Below are 13760 nucleotides of genomic sequence, written 5' to 3'. Positions count from 1 at the left end.
TGCATTCTCGTCCCGCGGAGTAAATGTATACGATGGAGGTATCAGGTATGAAGGTCGACAAGATAACACTAGAGAGCTATGCGGCAGTTGCAATGGCAACTTCAACAGTAATGCGTAAGATAGTGCCTGTAAACACAAGCGTGATGCGTGGCAGATGTTCTGGCGAATTTCTGAATTGATCTGATGTACCTGTGGAACTGAGCGTGTTTACTTGATGTCTTCAACGTGGCTATGCTGTGGGCTAGCGTTAACGCATAAAGCATAGGTGTTTTGCAGTTCATTCATTATCAATTCGCAATACAGAGTTACACAATCAATCGTCAATGAGATACAAATAGGCACATTTTAATCCCCTCGCTTTTCGGTAATTTACCCGCTCATAGAGTTCTACCTATACTATCTAAGTTGCTGTAAACGATATCACGACACAGGTGATCCAGCGTACATAGAACAGGACTGTTTACACAAACTACACCGAAATAATAATGTAACATGCCTGAGGGTACAAGCAGTGTCCCAGAAGTAAGTCAATTTGACGTAATTAGGATTAGACAAAACGTCGCAAAAGGGCATTGCCAGAAACATTGGCCACAATTCAGTGGTACAAATAACTAGAAACGCGCATGGGGATTTGCACAAATTGACCAGGTGGGCAGATTTCGGTGTAATGAGTAGGACAGAGATCTTCCTACTGGAACCACTCTGGCCCAGGAGCGTATAATTTACCACTGAACTGATGAAAAAACACTAACACCCTCAAAATAACCAAAAAAGTTCATCGGCGTTCGCCCACTCTTTACCAATACGGACAAACTTCTCTCAAAAAACGGGGAATATGAACAGTGCTTGACTGATCAACTGGTTTCTGTTTGGCCAGGTGAACTGGGATACTTAGAGGTCAAGTTTGACTCTGTTGCTAGCCTCGGATGCGCATTCTTCGTATTGACTAGTGAACATAACAATCGATTTTACTAGAGGTTGGCCCGGTGGATCAACATATCAACTGAAACATGTTCCTGATAGTGGTGAGTTTTGGCGTTATAGTCAACGCTAAGAACAATTGAAAGTGCTGAGTTGCTCGACGAAAGCTCGGCTGTTAATTTAGTTGGTTCAGGTCACCAAACGATTACTTTATTAGGTTGGAGGCATTCCGCACATCTTTAAGGTCAGTCAAGAAGGATAGCTCAACAGAGCCGCTGAAAATCGCTGATGAAAAGTAAACGATGAACCTAAAGAACTTTGCTTCCAGAAGGTAAATGCACAGACCACGTTTGAGCCGGGGCGCTAAAGAGTCTGAGCAACACAAACATGATGCCGGTGGTGGGCGCACAAGTCCAAAACATCCAAGTTAATTCCTCTTCTGTTTTCCAGCACACAGCCGCAGTCACTTCAAATTACATTTGAAGAACAATCAGCTGCGATGAAATTAGAGTTCAACTTCTCAAATAGAAAACACAACCAAGGTGGACATTCAAAAGGATCACAGTTCTGTTTTGCGGTGTAACGAAAGACTGCCTGCACGGACCAATCCCAGCACTATTTTGGGAATATATTCCGGTGCCAGCGTCCTTTCAAGTGGAACTTGGATAACTAGGGATTTATTCCAAAGACGACCTGAGTAGTTGAAAAATTTTATACTAACTGTGAAGTAAAACACACTTTTTTAGTAACTGTGGATAAGTTCTTGAATCGTACGAATAAACTTGAAGTAGACTGTGCTGTCCTGGAACCCCACTCAAAGCTTCAGACAAACCTTGCTCATGCTGTGGCATGAGCAGGTATCAGGCAACTTGGGCCATGGTGAGATACATACGTACATACATTTGGTTGCATACGTTTCGCCTACAACCCATCGCTACGCTCACTAAGCTCCCTAACAACGCACTGATGATGTCAATTCGAATGATGACGAAAACTTTGTAATCAAATTACCCAGCTCAGCGAACAAACCAACTACTATCTATGCTACCTGAGCTATCAACATTCTCCTCTGTAGCATACGTATACAAGTCAATTGTTCTGGTAATCCACGGGATCGAAACGTCAGACCCGTTCCACCCAGTCCGTTAGCCTAGACGAGTATGAGGTGAAAACCAGCATCTCCGATGTTGAAGAACAAAAGATATGACGAATAACCAACGTATCATGGTTTGAATACAAAATAAACTATGTTCAACACCACTTCGTCAATTACACTCTTGAGGTGGTGAGAATATAGAAGGATGATCAATCAAAGATGAGAAAGCGAGTGACAGCTGACAGCGCACTGATTGTAAGCCATAGAAATCGTTCTTTAAAAAACAAATTGGAATTTCTCCTCTAGTCAAACACCATACTTTTTTCTCGCTGAGAGAAAAATGTATTTCAAACGGGTTCAAACAATAAAAACGATAATGCAAACAGACAAAATAAGACCAATTACATCTGCGGAAACGAAGTGGGTACGCCAAAGGTCATCTAGAAACAGCTGACTTGGTCGATATCGTCAAGAAGAGACTATAGTGACCAGGCCGTACGGTCAGTCCCTATTAGGAGGACAAACGAATAGGAATCGCTCCTACACCATACGCCCCAATTGTAACAAGGCAACTCCGAATGATAGGTCGGGGATCTCCGAGGCTAATGGTCTAATCTCACGGTTGCGCATCAAGAGAAAATTCCATTAACTTTGGGATAAAGCCTGTGGTTCTGAGAGAGGATCTTTTCCAGATAAGCCCCACCACTAATGCAAAGAGTGCATGTGCGAAAAACTAAACCCCGCCATTTTTTGCCAGTTCCAATTTAATGTAAGCACACAACCTTGACTTGTTTTTGATGAAATTAATTCCTTATCCGCATCTAGGCTCATTGTGTGCAAAAATCTCCGTTCGAAGGTTAAACCTTAAACGAACTTTTTGTGGCTTTCAACTCTCGTCCATGACAAAGAGACAGCAATACGTTTTTTTGCAAAGTCACGGAGTGATTCACACAGGGCGAGTCCTTTCCCAGCAGTGGATTTCCGGAGGGATCCACCGGGAAACTAAAGAGGTGTTCATGTATGCAGTGCCAGATCGAACGGCGGCCACTGTGATGGACACAATCCAGGCCGGCATCGCTCCCTGCCCAATCATCATCTCCGATATGTGGGCACCATACCAAGGAATTGAAACGATGATTGACATGAATCATATTCATGAAACGGTAAATCATACCGAAAACTATGTGGATCCAACGGCTGGAGCTCACACACAAACGGTCGAATCTCTTTGCCACGTCTACAAGATGCAGAATAAACGCCAATGCGGCACACACCGATCTTTAATGAACAGCTACTTGTGTGAGTTCGTTTGGAGGCAAAGGTACCGAAAAACGGACCTTTTCATGTAAATTATTAATGACATGTCCCAATTTCACCCTCTTCAATAGAAAATAAAAGTACAAATCTCATATTCTCTTATTTCTAATCTTTTTTGGTTGGCGGGGCTTATCTGAGAGAAGTGTACACGTACTTAGGAAGCTCTAACTTACTAGTAATATCGTACTTTAGGGATCGTAATGCAGCAAAACGTTTTGGATGGAATAAGGACAAACCATTCGCAACCTAACTGATATTCTGAATGTTAATCTGGTACTGAACCAAAGTAGGAATCGATTAGTTGCAACAAAACAGCCTACAAGATGACTGAAACTGTACAACTGAGCGACAAAACAGAAGAGCCACTCAACACGCAGACAAAGGACACTACTGTAACTCACGTGCAGGGAAGCACAAATTTCCGATCCAAAATGGTCCAAAGCAGAGGTTGTAAATTGGTCTTTGAGAACTGACATGGTGAGATTTCCGGCTCCTGGATCTCAACGTTTTTGTCTAGCACATGCTTCTGTAAAGCTCCACGTTTCCTTCTATTTTTTTCTGGTCGACAGTTCAAAAGCTCGTTGATATGGGCCTGAATTTCATCAGAAACTGCTGGTCTTATGACTCGTAGGTGGTCCTCACATTCGAGTTTGGAATGTTCGTTTGTTAGTTCAACATTAAGTGTGAGAACAGACGTCTCAGGAAATGGTGGAAAACCAAGAGATTGCAAGAGTTCTTCTTTGAGAATGTCCTTTGAAGACTGGATAAACGGCACCTGTGGAATTGGGAGACATTAAAAAGTATTCAGTTAGGCCACCAAAACTAACGGTTGACGAACACGGATCCGAATAGCTTCGTAACGGCAGCAAATCGTATTTGAGCCAAAAACGTACATATACGGGAAACAAAGACGTTTAGCACAACAAAGCAACCATGCATACCTTTAAGAAACTGGTGCCACCGTATTCGAGTTGTTTGGTAATGTGAAGAAAGAGGACAGGCGTAGAGTAATACGAAATCGTCCTCGAAATCTCTACTTCGAAGTCAAATTAAGCTGTGAGACAAAGTGGTGAAAGGCAGTCGAACCTGTCAAAACTCTAGCCAATTATACGCCCGAAACAGTCGATTGCTTGTCGATTGATAGGTGGCGATGACAATCCTCAAAAATTGAAGAAGACCCTCAATCAGAAGGAACATGTGTTGGAAGCTAACGAAAAGGAATTTGCTTAAGACACGCTATACTGCTGAGACCAGAAACTCTCTTAGAAGCCCTCCGATCTCTCTCAAAGAGGTATGGAAATCTTTTCATACAGGAAACTACTCACAAAGTTGCTGAAAACTTTTCGATAGCCAACGACCGGTCTCACCCTTCTTGGGGCTCATCAGGTAGGTGCAATCCACGAGGTTCCGTCAATCTTACGTCCTACTTGAACCCAAATTGAGCTGTTTTCGAGAAATACACTCATCTGCAAATCAATTTGGCTTTCAAGAGAGAGGTTTGTAAATCAGTTGTGAATTTCAGTGGAACTACAGAATCTATGGTGGGCTCATCAGTAGCAATGTTGTCTGCGGAAAACACAGCCGCCGGGTTGACTGGTCAAAAAAGTGTGAGCATGAGCGAAAGGAAAGGGTGAGTGTAATCAACGGAAGATATTCATCAATACGTTATTTCCCCAAGAATAACCCCTTCAGGGAAAAACACTCACCGAACAGGCGTTTTTTGTAGGCTTAGAATTTGTCCCGGAACCTAGTGAAAGGAAGCGCCGCAAAGGCTGACGGGACCCACTTTCTGATTACTCAGGAAACTCAAAAAGAAAAAGCTGAAATGAAATCACCCTACGCTATCGATTCAATACAGTTTGAGACCCACTTTCTGATTACTCAGGAAACTCACTACAGTTTGGCGCCAAGTGATTGACGTAACTTACATTGTTTGTAGACATATGCCCAAGTAATGGTTGTGCACAACCACTAACCCACCGCTACGCACAACTACGCACTGATGATGTCACCTCGATTGGTGATGAAACGTTTGCAACCAAATTGCCCAGCTCAGCGAACAAGCCAACGACCATACCGAAATACTGTTAGCTTGGGTGTTAACCGGTCGTAGATCACGTGGCTGTCAATCTGCTCGCTGAGCTCTGCAATCCGCTTGCAAACGAGTAGTCATAAAATCGTGGGGACGTTATCAGTGCGCACTGATGAATCATCCTAATGTGCGCTCACAGAAGCTGTTGAGGACCATAGGGTACAAATTACACTCTCAGCTAATACGCGTGTCACACTGTCCGAGCTATCACAAATCCCATGAATGAGCACCAACGAAACTACATTGTGGTGTTATTTTAGTCCAAGAAAATGAGCAAAGGAGATGGTTAATTAACTCCAGCAAAATCTCGGTTCATCCACATAAAACCACTAGTTTTTACCGGTGCAGAAAACAGTAACATTGACATTATTCATATTATCCAATAGATGTTCAGAGGTATTCGGTTGTGACTGGTTCATCTTCTAATCAGTTCTACAATGGTTAGCATTGGTTGATTTCTGCCTGTTCCAAAGTGTCTTGTTTCAACTGGTGTTCACTACAACCAATGAACCGCGTTGATGGGACATTCGGCAGCCAAGCTGGCCTTCGATTGTATGCTGCGGAAAATTTTGATAAATGGTTAAAGAATGGCTGGTCAAACTTCTGTTGTTCTTGGTCGATAGCGTGAACATTTGGCATTAAGTCAACGTCTTGGTAACCATAGAAAGTGAGTTCTCGAGAAAGATAACCGTATCTGGTAGGTAATGGGTGTAAACCCTGATACAGTTGAAGGACAAACACGTCTACCTGGTTCGGTGAGCATGATTTGAGTTGGTAGACTAGGGACAACACAACATGTCTGCCTGATATGTCGAACGTACGGACTTCAAAATCCGGCACGGTCAAGGACATGCCCTACCGATGGGCAGCTAAAACAAAGTTTACTGCCTTACCATTGATGCAGGCCTGAAAACCTGTACTATGAAGGCTGGTGGCTGTTCAACCACGGGTGGTATGGATAAAACTGTACCTGAGAAGAGAAAACACATTTCCTCAGAAAAGCAGGATTTCATGGTCATGTGTGGCAAGCATTCTAGAGAAAATCACTTTATCAGAATTGAACTGATCAAAGCAAGACCCACAACACTATAGCTGTGTTTGCCAAAACAGATAAAACATACCTGTAGTGCAGATGACAGAAGAGGTTCGACAATCCACTGCCAAGCGACTTTAAGCGATATGCTGTTTCGTCGCCATTTATCAACATCTTGTGTTGAGAAAGGGGCGACGGCTTCTGGTTGACGTGCGATGAGTCCAGAAGAGCCCGCAGCATTTTCGCCGGCCTTCTGAAGCAATAGTGCCCAAAGAATGTGTTCTCGAAGGATGATGTTCACCGGGGTTACCGTCTGGAATATGAAACGGTTACCGTGGGCTAGGAACTGCACATAAAGCACTATTCGTGATGAAGTCTGTAACAACTCCAAATTCCTCAGCTTTAAGTCAGCTAGTATGATCCCCCAACTTATGTGAGACCAGATTCCTGAAGATGGTAAAACGGAATCTATGGACCGGAAACGAAACCACCATGATAAAAAAGAACGGCTGGAAATTCGTTATTTATCAGTCATCAGGCATCTGAAGTTCTTCCTATTGGCTGTTGGAAATGAAGAGAGAGATCAAGGTGATACTCTCTTCATTTGCAATGCAATACTCGTAAGGTTTCTGAAAATTCATCGCCTGGAAACATCACAAAAGGGAGATTCAACTGGATTTCAGGTGAGCCTCTCGAAAAACCAACTTAGTTTGCAAATGAGTGTATTTCGCTGATCCTCTGTTTGTTTTCACTCGACATCTGTATCAATGTCGGCTAGCAGAGAATAAGAGCTGAATGAGTAGCGCTCGCAGTTAGACACTTCGAATTTCGTTCAATCCTCATTTATTCCACCGTCGTTGAATGTCTCGACGAATTCAATCTCGTTCTATGAAAAACTATGACCAGCGAAGTAAGACAAATCTAAATGTGTGCAGGAAGGTCTCACAGAAGACAATCATCCTGGGTGTTTCAGATCACCAAACTTTCACCAATAACTAGGTAAGGAAGCTCAAACAACTACAGCCCACTCTCGTCATGAGGTCGCCATTTTCCCTTTTCCAAATAACTACGCTAGATGACCGTAACTTGACGTGAATAACGACTGACAAATGTCTGTAAGCGGGACAACAAATCAGGGAGGTGTTTCGTTATTTCGTTGGGTTAATTCAGTGTAAGGATTTTTAAAATATCCCATTCTTTACACATTTGTGTTTAGCTCGTGAAGACGTTTAGATTCGTGGTACTTCAGATCACAATTTGAATCTTCAACATTGTTAGGTCGTCTATGTAAGTATCAGCACATTGATCCTTCTGTGCAGCCAAGGCTTTAGGAGCCGGTCTTAAGACTTACACGGTACCACACCATTTGACACGTTCCCGCAGCGTCGGGTATGCTTATTGCAAGGGGTTGGTTGAATTCTGCCACGTCAACAGATACTTGCAGACGCATGTTCCTATTATGGATCAATTACTGTCACGCCAAGTAGTTGACTTTAGGAAATAGTGTGATTCATTGGTATCTAGCTACTCAACGCCATTATCTTGCACCATTAGATCAACCAGAGTCAACCACATATTCCGACAGCCACAGGATGTATCCAGCTATTAGCCCTAACTGAGGCTGCCGGTTCCAATCGGGGATATGAGGAAAGCGATTCACACAGTCAAAATCAGTGCTACATCGCATCAATGTGCTGACGATGAAAGGTTAATACGTTTGACCGTCTCTAATCGTCCACCACTGTCCATGGGAATGTCATTTCGTCCATCTTCGCTATCAAGGTGAGCGGTTAGACTTGAACGAATGCCGACCGTCAAGAGATGTATAACCGGCCGATGTACTTCTGTCGTGTTAAGGTCAAACGGGGCGAGTTGGCCCAACTGGTTAGAGCGCGAATTTACCGACCGGAAGGTCTGTCGTTCGAACCCGATCTCGACTTCCCCTGTCTAAGCTTGGGCAACCTGGCAGTATCCCAGCACTCGTGCTTCCTTCGGGCGGCATGGCAGCTAGGTACCGGAAAGGTGTTACAGCTGAACGATTTACTTTTATTTTAAAGTCAAAGTGCAGCTGTTGACGGAAACCCCAACAAGAGTGATTGAGTAGCTACGGATGAAATTCGAAAACAATTCCACAAGATTTCTAGCAATAACCAATTTGTCACACGACAAGCCACGCATGAGTTAGTGAACCCATTATAAGTGATGGATGACAAAAAAGATGGGAAACAGTGGGAATACAGTAAAAAACGTCGACTGAAGTTTACAGATGAGAAAAGGTGAGTGACAGTATGACGAGCGTATTTCACACAACGGCACGAAGTATGTGGAATCAGTCGAGTTGAAAACTGCACTAACTGGGCGAAGGCGAACGAGGTGAGCACCTAGTCAAACACAAAATCAACTTGGGTAATCCAGTCCAGGAATCTGCAAACTTTTATAGCCATTTCGACATACATTCGTGGGGCCCAATGAAGAGTAGAGTTAAATTATGCCACAATGGGGAATAAGCATGGACACCAATACTGGCATAAACGAACCAAATAAACTAATCCGAGCAAAAGTAGAGCACAGCAAATTGATGTATGGCAACGAAAAGACCGTAATGTCACGAGACAAGTTGAAAGGAATTTTCATACTTAAATCGTAGTCTCAAACATCATGTTTTTAAATGACCGTCACTTAACTTTGTGTGCTAAGGAAATTTCGCATACATTTCGCCCTTGGAGGTTTTTTTTTCAAAATAATGAATTCCCTCGAGCGAAATTATCCGCAGTACTGACCAAAGACATTCCAAATTGCAGGGCATGGTCACTCCAGGGGAGTTGTACTTCTTGACCATACATAGGTCAGAACACGCATTGTAGTGAAACTCAAAGCGTTTATATATTATTCATAACATTGCCGGAACCGCTTCGAAAGCGCACGGCGAGTTTTGCCTTTCTAGGGATTCATCAGGTAGGCCCAGTTTCCGGGTTTTGGTCAACCTTATATTTTACTTGGACTCAAATTGTAAGAATTTCCACTCAATTGCATACCAATTTGGTGATGAAGGGACTCGGCTGAATCTCCCGTTTATGCTGTTCTCAAATCGTTTATTCGTAGGCCACTTAAAAACCTTATGCACCTCGGTTTAACTGTACGAGCCTCTGAAACGCTTTTCCAGGTTTTACGGAACATGAACGTTCGCAGTGAATGGCGTTTATCAATGTTGCCGAATTATAATGCCAATCTAATCATGTATAAGTGTGCCGTTTCGCGCTACCTTCCTCAGGCAAGATAAGATGCTGCGCTAAGATGGTATAGTTGCTCACGAAATGCTCAATCGAATATTGCGCCACTATATGGGCGAGTACTGCAAACAACTTTAAACGATTGTATTGCCTGCCTTGTGAGCTTAGGATTGTCTCTCATCTACTTATGCAACGCCCTATGTGTGGGTTAAAAACAACCGGGAGTACGTTGGACGGTTGATAGCAATTTGGTATGGTATATTAGTGGCATTTGATCAAGTAGCCATTGATCTGTTTGCCGAGTGCACTGGTGGTAAATGCTTGCACTGTTTGTCACCCAAATAGCTGGCCAGTTGCTAAGTTCGGCCAACAGAACAGCCACCATATCAACTATCGAAAACGGTGGAAGCTGGTATACTGAGGAAGGATCCCCTTTTTTTCCTTATTTCAGGAAATTCAACCTAGGATATCGAAGAGTGGAAAACTTAACAAGAACCCGACGTTACAATTAAATGACACCGAGTTCGATGTAATCCACGAAGAACGCACATTAAGTCACGTGCTGAGGGCGGAAAATGCCAGGTCAGAGTAAATGTTTTATTCCCAATTAACGGAGAACATAATTCAGGTGCATTTACGATCGAGTCCTGCATGGTTTTCTTCCAGACTTCAACGAACCACTCAATACTACTGTCGCCAGTTCATCGACGAGATTAAAGATTTTATTCCCGTGTTTCATATCAGTCCGTGGAAGGCATTCAACACGTTTCCAAAGGGGTTTATATCCAGTTACCGTCCATTTATCGATTCTCCTAACCATTATATCGAAAGAAGTAGGACTAGAAGGCTGCATCTACCTGTTGCATGATCGACATCGGCACCCCACTAATGAAATACTGTAACTAACCAACGTAAACCGTTCAGCTGTAGTCCCCTTCCGTTGCTTAGCTGCCATGCCACTCGGAGGAAGCACAAGAGCTAAAATACCGCCAGCTTGCGAAGCCCAAACAGAAGAAGCCAGATGCGGAAGTCGGGTTCGAATCACGGACCTTCCGGTCAGTAAATGCACGCTCTAAACACTGAGCCATTTCGCCCTAGACCCACGTGCGCTACTGAAACGTTGAGTCTGTTAGTTATGATGTAAGAGTGGGCCCGATCTAATGCTGGTAGAACCTGGTCTGTGTTGATTCCTTAGAAAATCTAGTGATTCAGTCCTATCAATCTCTTCTTCCAAATTCGGAGTGCTCCAGTAGGGATACTGCTGGACACAACATGAACTATATAGTGGACCGTACCTGTTGCTACCTCACTTCTGATCACCCCAAGTAAAAAAACAATAGTAAATTCGATCTATTCATACCGTCTGGACGGCTAACTTTATAAAACCCACTAGACTTCCGGAAAACTTGTAGGTCGCCAGATGATATGTTACTATTTGGGACTCTGGATTGTATAGGTTAGATCACACCATTATTCCGAAAATGCACTCACGAATATGCTTCAGCAACCGCGCAGTGGTAATAACGCCTGGAAACTGCGGTGGCGATGTTATCAAATGCAAATGGTCCCAACAAGACTGACTGAGACGCACAGGACTGGTAATATGACATGAACCGTTGTTATGGGAACCGTACGGAAGCGCGCCGGATAGAAAATTGTCAATCAACACTTTCGACTGAATGAGTTTCGTCGCCTTCTCCCCATCCGCCTCCACCTTAGACAGCAACTGTCTGGAAACGACCGCTTACTGACTCAAAGGAATCATAATTTCGATCAAATCGAGGACTTAACTTAGCACTGACTGTCAATAGCATTTATCTACACAGAAATTGAGCTATTCTGCCATGTAGTGAAAATAGCTCCAGTGCAAACGCTTTTCTCCAAATTGGAAGCACTTTAGTTGCAAGTACCTCTGCAGTAGCAAGCTGAAGGAATCTTCTCAAATCTGCGAGATACCCGTTTCGCAAACGATGGCAAAATTTACATGAGTATACATGCTGATATTTCTCGTTGAACACGTCATCTGAGTACAAGTCAATGAGCTACATTCGCAGTTCAGTCGCAAGCAATATCGTCAAAATACAGTTTAAAACCACCAAATATTTTTCCTCAATGATTAAAACGAAAATGAGTAGCGCTGTGTCCTAAGTGAGAGTTAATCACACGTCTTACAAGCCACCCGTGGCCAAACGCTCATGTGCTGGCCGGACGGTCGCGAGTTCAAAATTCTCTGAGTTTCGTGAGATGCACACTGCAAATGAGTCACAAAAGGAATGGAAAAACTGTACAGTGTTTTCCGGCTTTCCCTCGCCGATAGGATAAAATCTCCATTGAAGATGAAATTACTTTCTAAGCCTTCCGGTTTCGTTGTTTTCGGGGCTCATCAGAAACATGTAGCCCTTCACCAGCATCACCGTCGTTCTCATTTGAAAATCTCACTGAAGTGAAAACATTCATTTGCAAATTAAGATAACATTGATGGAAGATAGAGATTGGACTCGGTTAGTCCGCTCGTTTATGATATTTTTTCAACCGACTGTGGTGTATCTCTGAGACAACAAAGTACTTCTCCTCAGTAAGATACCGCTTATGTGATGAAAATTTGTCGAAAGGTCATGACGCGTTTCGTCTTTTTACGGCTAATCACATATTATAGTGAGTCTCCCCTGAGACCCTCGTAAAACCGTAACTTCTAAATGAGTGTTTGATCGAACACCCTTCTTCCTTTGAAAGAGGCCTCCAAGGCGCTTCTGGAATCCTCCGTTGTCCTAATCATTATGTTGACGGGGAAAGTGAAGACGTAACTCTGGTAATTTCATCCCGAAATTTCCCACAATAGTGAAAATTAGCAAGGCTTACAACCTCTAATTGGTATTAAATAAGCAACCTTGTCATATTGCTAAAACAGCAGCCAATCACAAAGTTTTCTTTTGAGGCTTCGGGTTGCCCAGTTAAGCAAGCGAGACGTCAAATCTAGTATTTTGGGGATTGACATCAACCAATAAAAGAGCAAGGGAGCTAGTGAGTAAGGGACCTGAGACATTACACCCGTCCTACAACCGAGAACCAATAATTGGATGAACTGGGATTATACGTGAAAGTGATTGAATGTAATCATTACCAGATGAGAGGTTCCGTAAATGATGATAGGCTGATATGCAGAACAATTATTATAGCCTCTTTGATTCGATCGGCTAAACAGCTGCTTGTGCACAGAGAAATTTGCTATAGCTATGAAAACAGCCAACCATAGTTGGTTTACTCAGAAATTGCAACGATGGGATAAAAGTAGACTGACTCACTTTCAGGATACAAGCAGAATATTCAAAAGTTGATGACTGGATCTTATACGCAACGGATTCAAGTAGCTGACTCATGTGTGGTGCATCAACGCGATTCAAAGTAAGTTGGCAAAGTGACGGGTGGTGTAACAGGCCACAGCAGGCAGGACAAATAGGCTTCTCTCGTATACTGTCCTCCGCATTGAGCACATCTGTTTGACAACTACTTTCTGCCCCGTGCAGAAGACGCACTACACACCGTGAACAGCAACCGAGCTCCCGCAGCTCAACAGACGCGCCACTCTCACTGGCGATTAATGTCATTCACAACAGGTTAAATTGCTGAAATTGTAGAAAAGAAGACTTGATAGGAAGGTGCAAAATGAAGGCATCGGACCTAGTGTACGATCATGAGCGTAGAAATGGCGCGACTTGTCACGACAAACAACTCACCAAAGGTGAAAAACGACGCCGGTGTTGACATGTCAACCGTTGAATTACTCTGTTTAGTCGTAAATACGGACTTGTGTAAAAGCCCTAGTAACAAAGAATGAACACAGTCTACTTACTAAGGCCTTTAAAAAGTGTGGGGTTGGGTCAGTTCCAGAGTGAGCAAATACTCTGAATCAGTTACTTCAAGGTACACAGTGTAGGTTCCTATGTTCTGGTTAACATTGTTACAGAGAAAGCCAATAAATAGTTTTGGGTTTTAGTGGTACAGCGAAATTTGAATGCCCGAGGAGTTTCAACAGGGTGAACTGTTCCAGAGGTATGTTGAACCCCGGTTACC

The 13760-nt window shown here is 43.2% G+C and overlaps 1 protein-coding gene across 1 annotated transcript in view; it reads right to left on the bottom strand.

The window, feature by feature from the left end:
- T265_02155 (hypothetical protein) overlaps positions 1-13353 on the bottom strand; it is a gene marked incomplete at both ends in the record, with an annotated part of 34760 nt that extends 21407 nt beyond the window's left edge. The window contains 3 exons of the mRNA XM_009166329.1: positions 3736-4109; positions 6548-6772; positions 12992-13353. Coding sequence (XP_009164593.1) covers positions 3736-4109; positions 6548-6772; positions 12992-13294 — 902 coding nt within the window. The remainder of the gene's footprint in view (positions 1-3735; positions 4110-6547; positions 6773-12991) is intronic.
- Between the last annotated feature and the right edge of the window lie 407 nt (positions 13354-13760).

This window comes from Opisthorchis viverrini, assembly GCF_000715545.1.
Source record: "Opisthorchis viverrini unplaced genomic scaffold opera_v5_25, whole genome shotgun sequence".
NCBI classification, from domain to species: Eukaryota; Metazoa; Platyhelminthes; class Trematoda; order Opisthorchiida; family Opisthorchiidae; genus Opisthorchis; species Opisthorchis viverrini.
The sequence above is the reverse complement of the archived record's forward strand: the minus strand, read 5'-3'. Positions and strand labels throughout refer to the sequence as shown.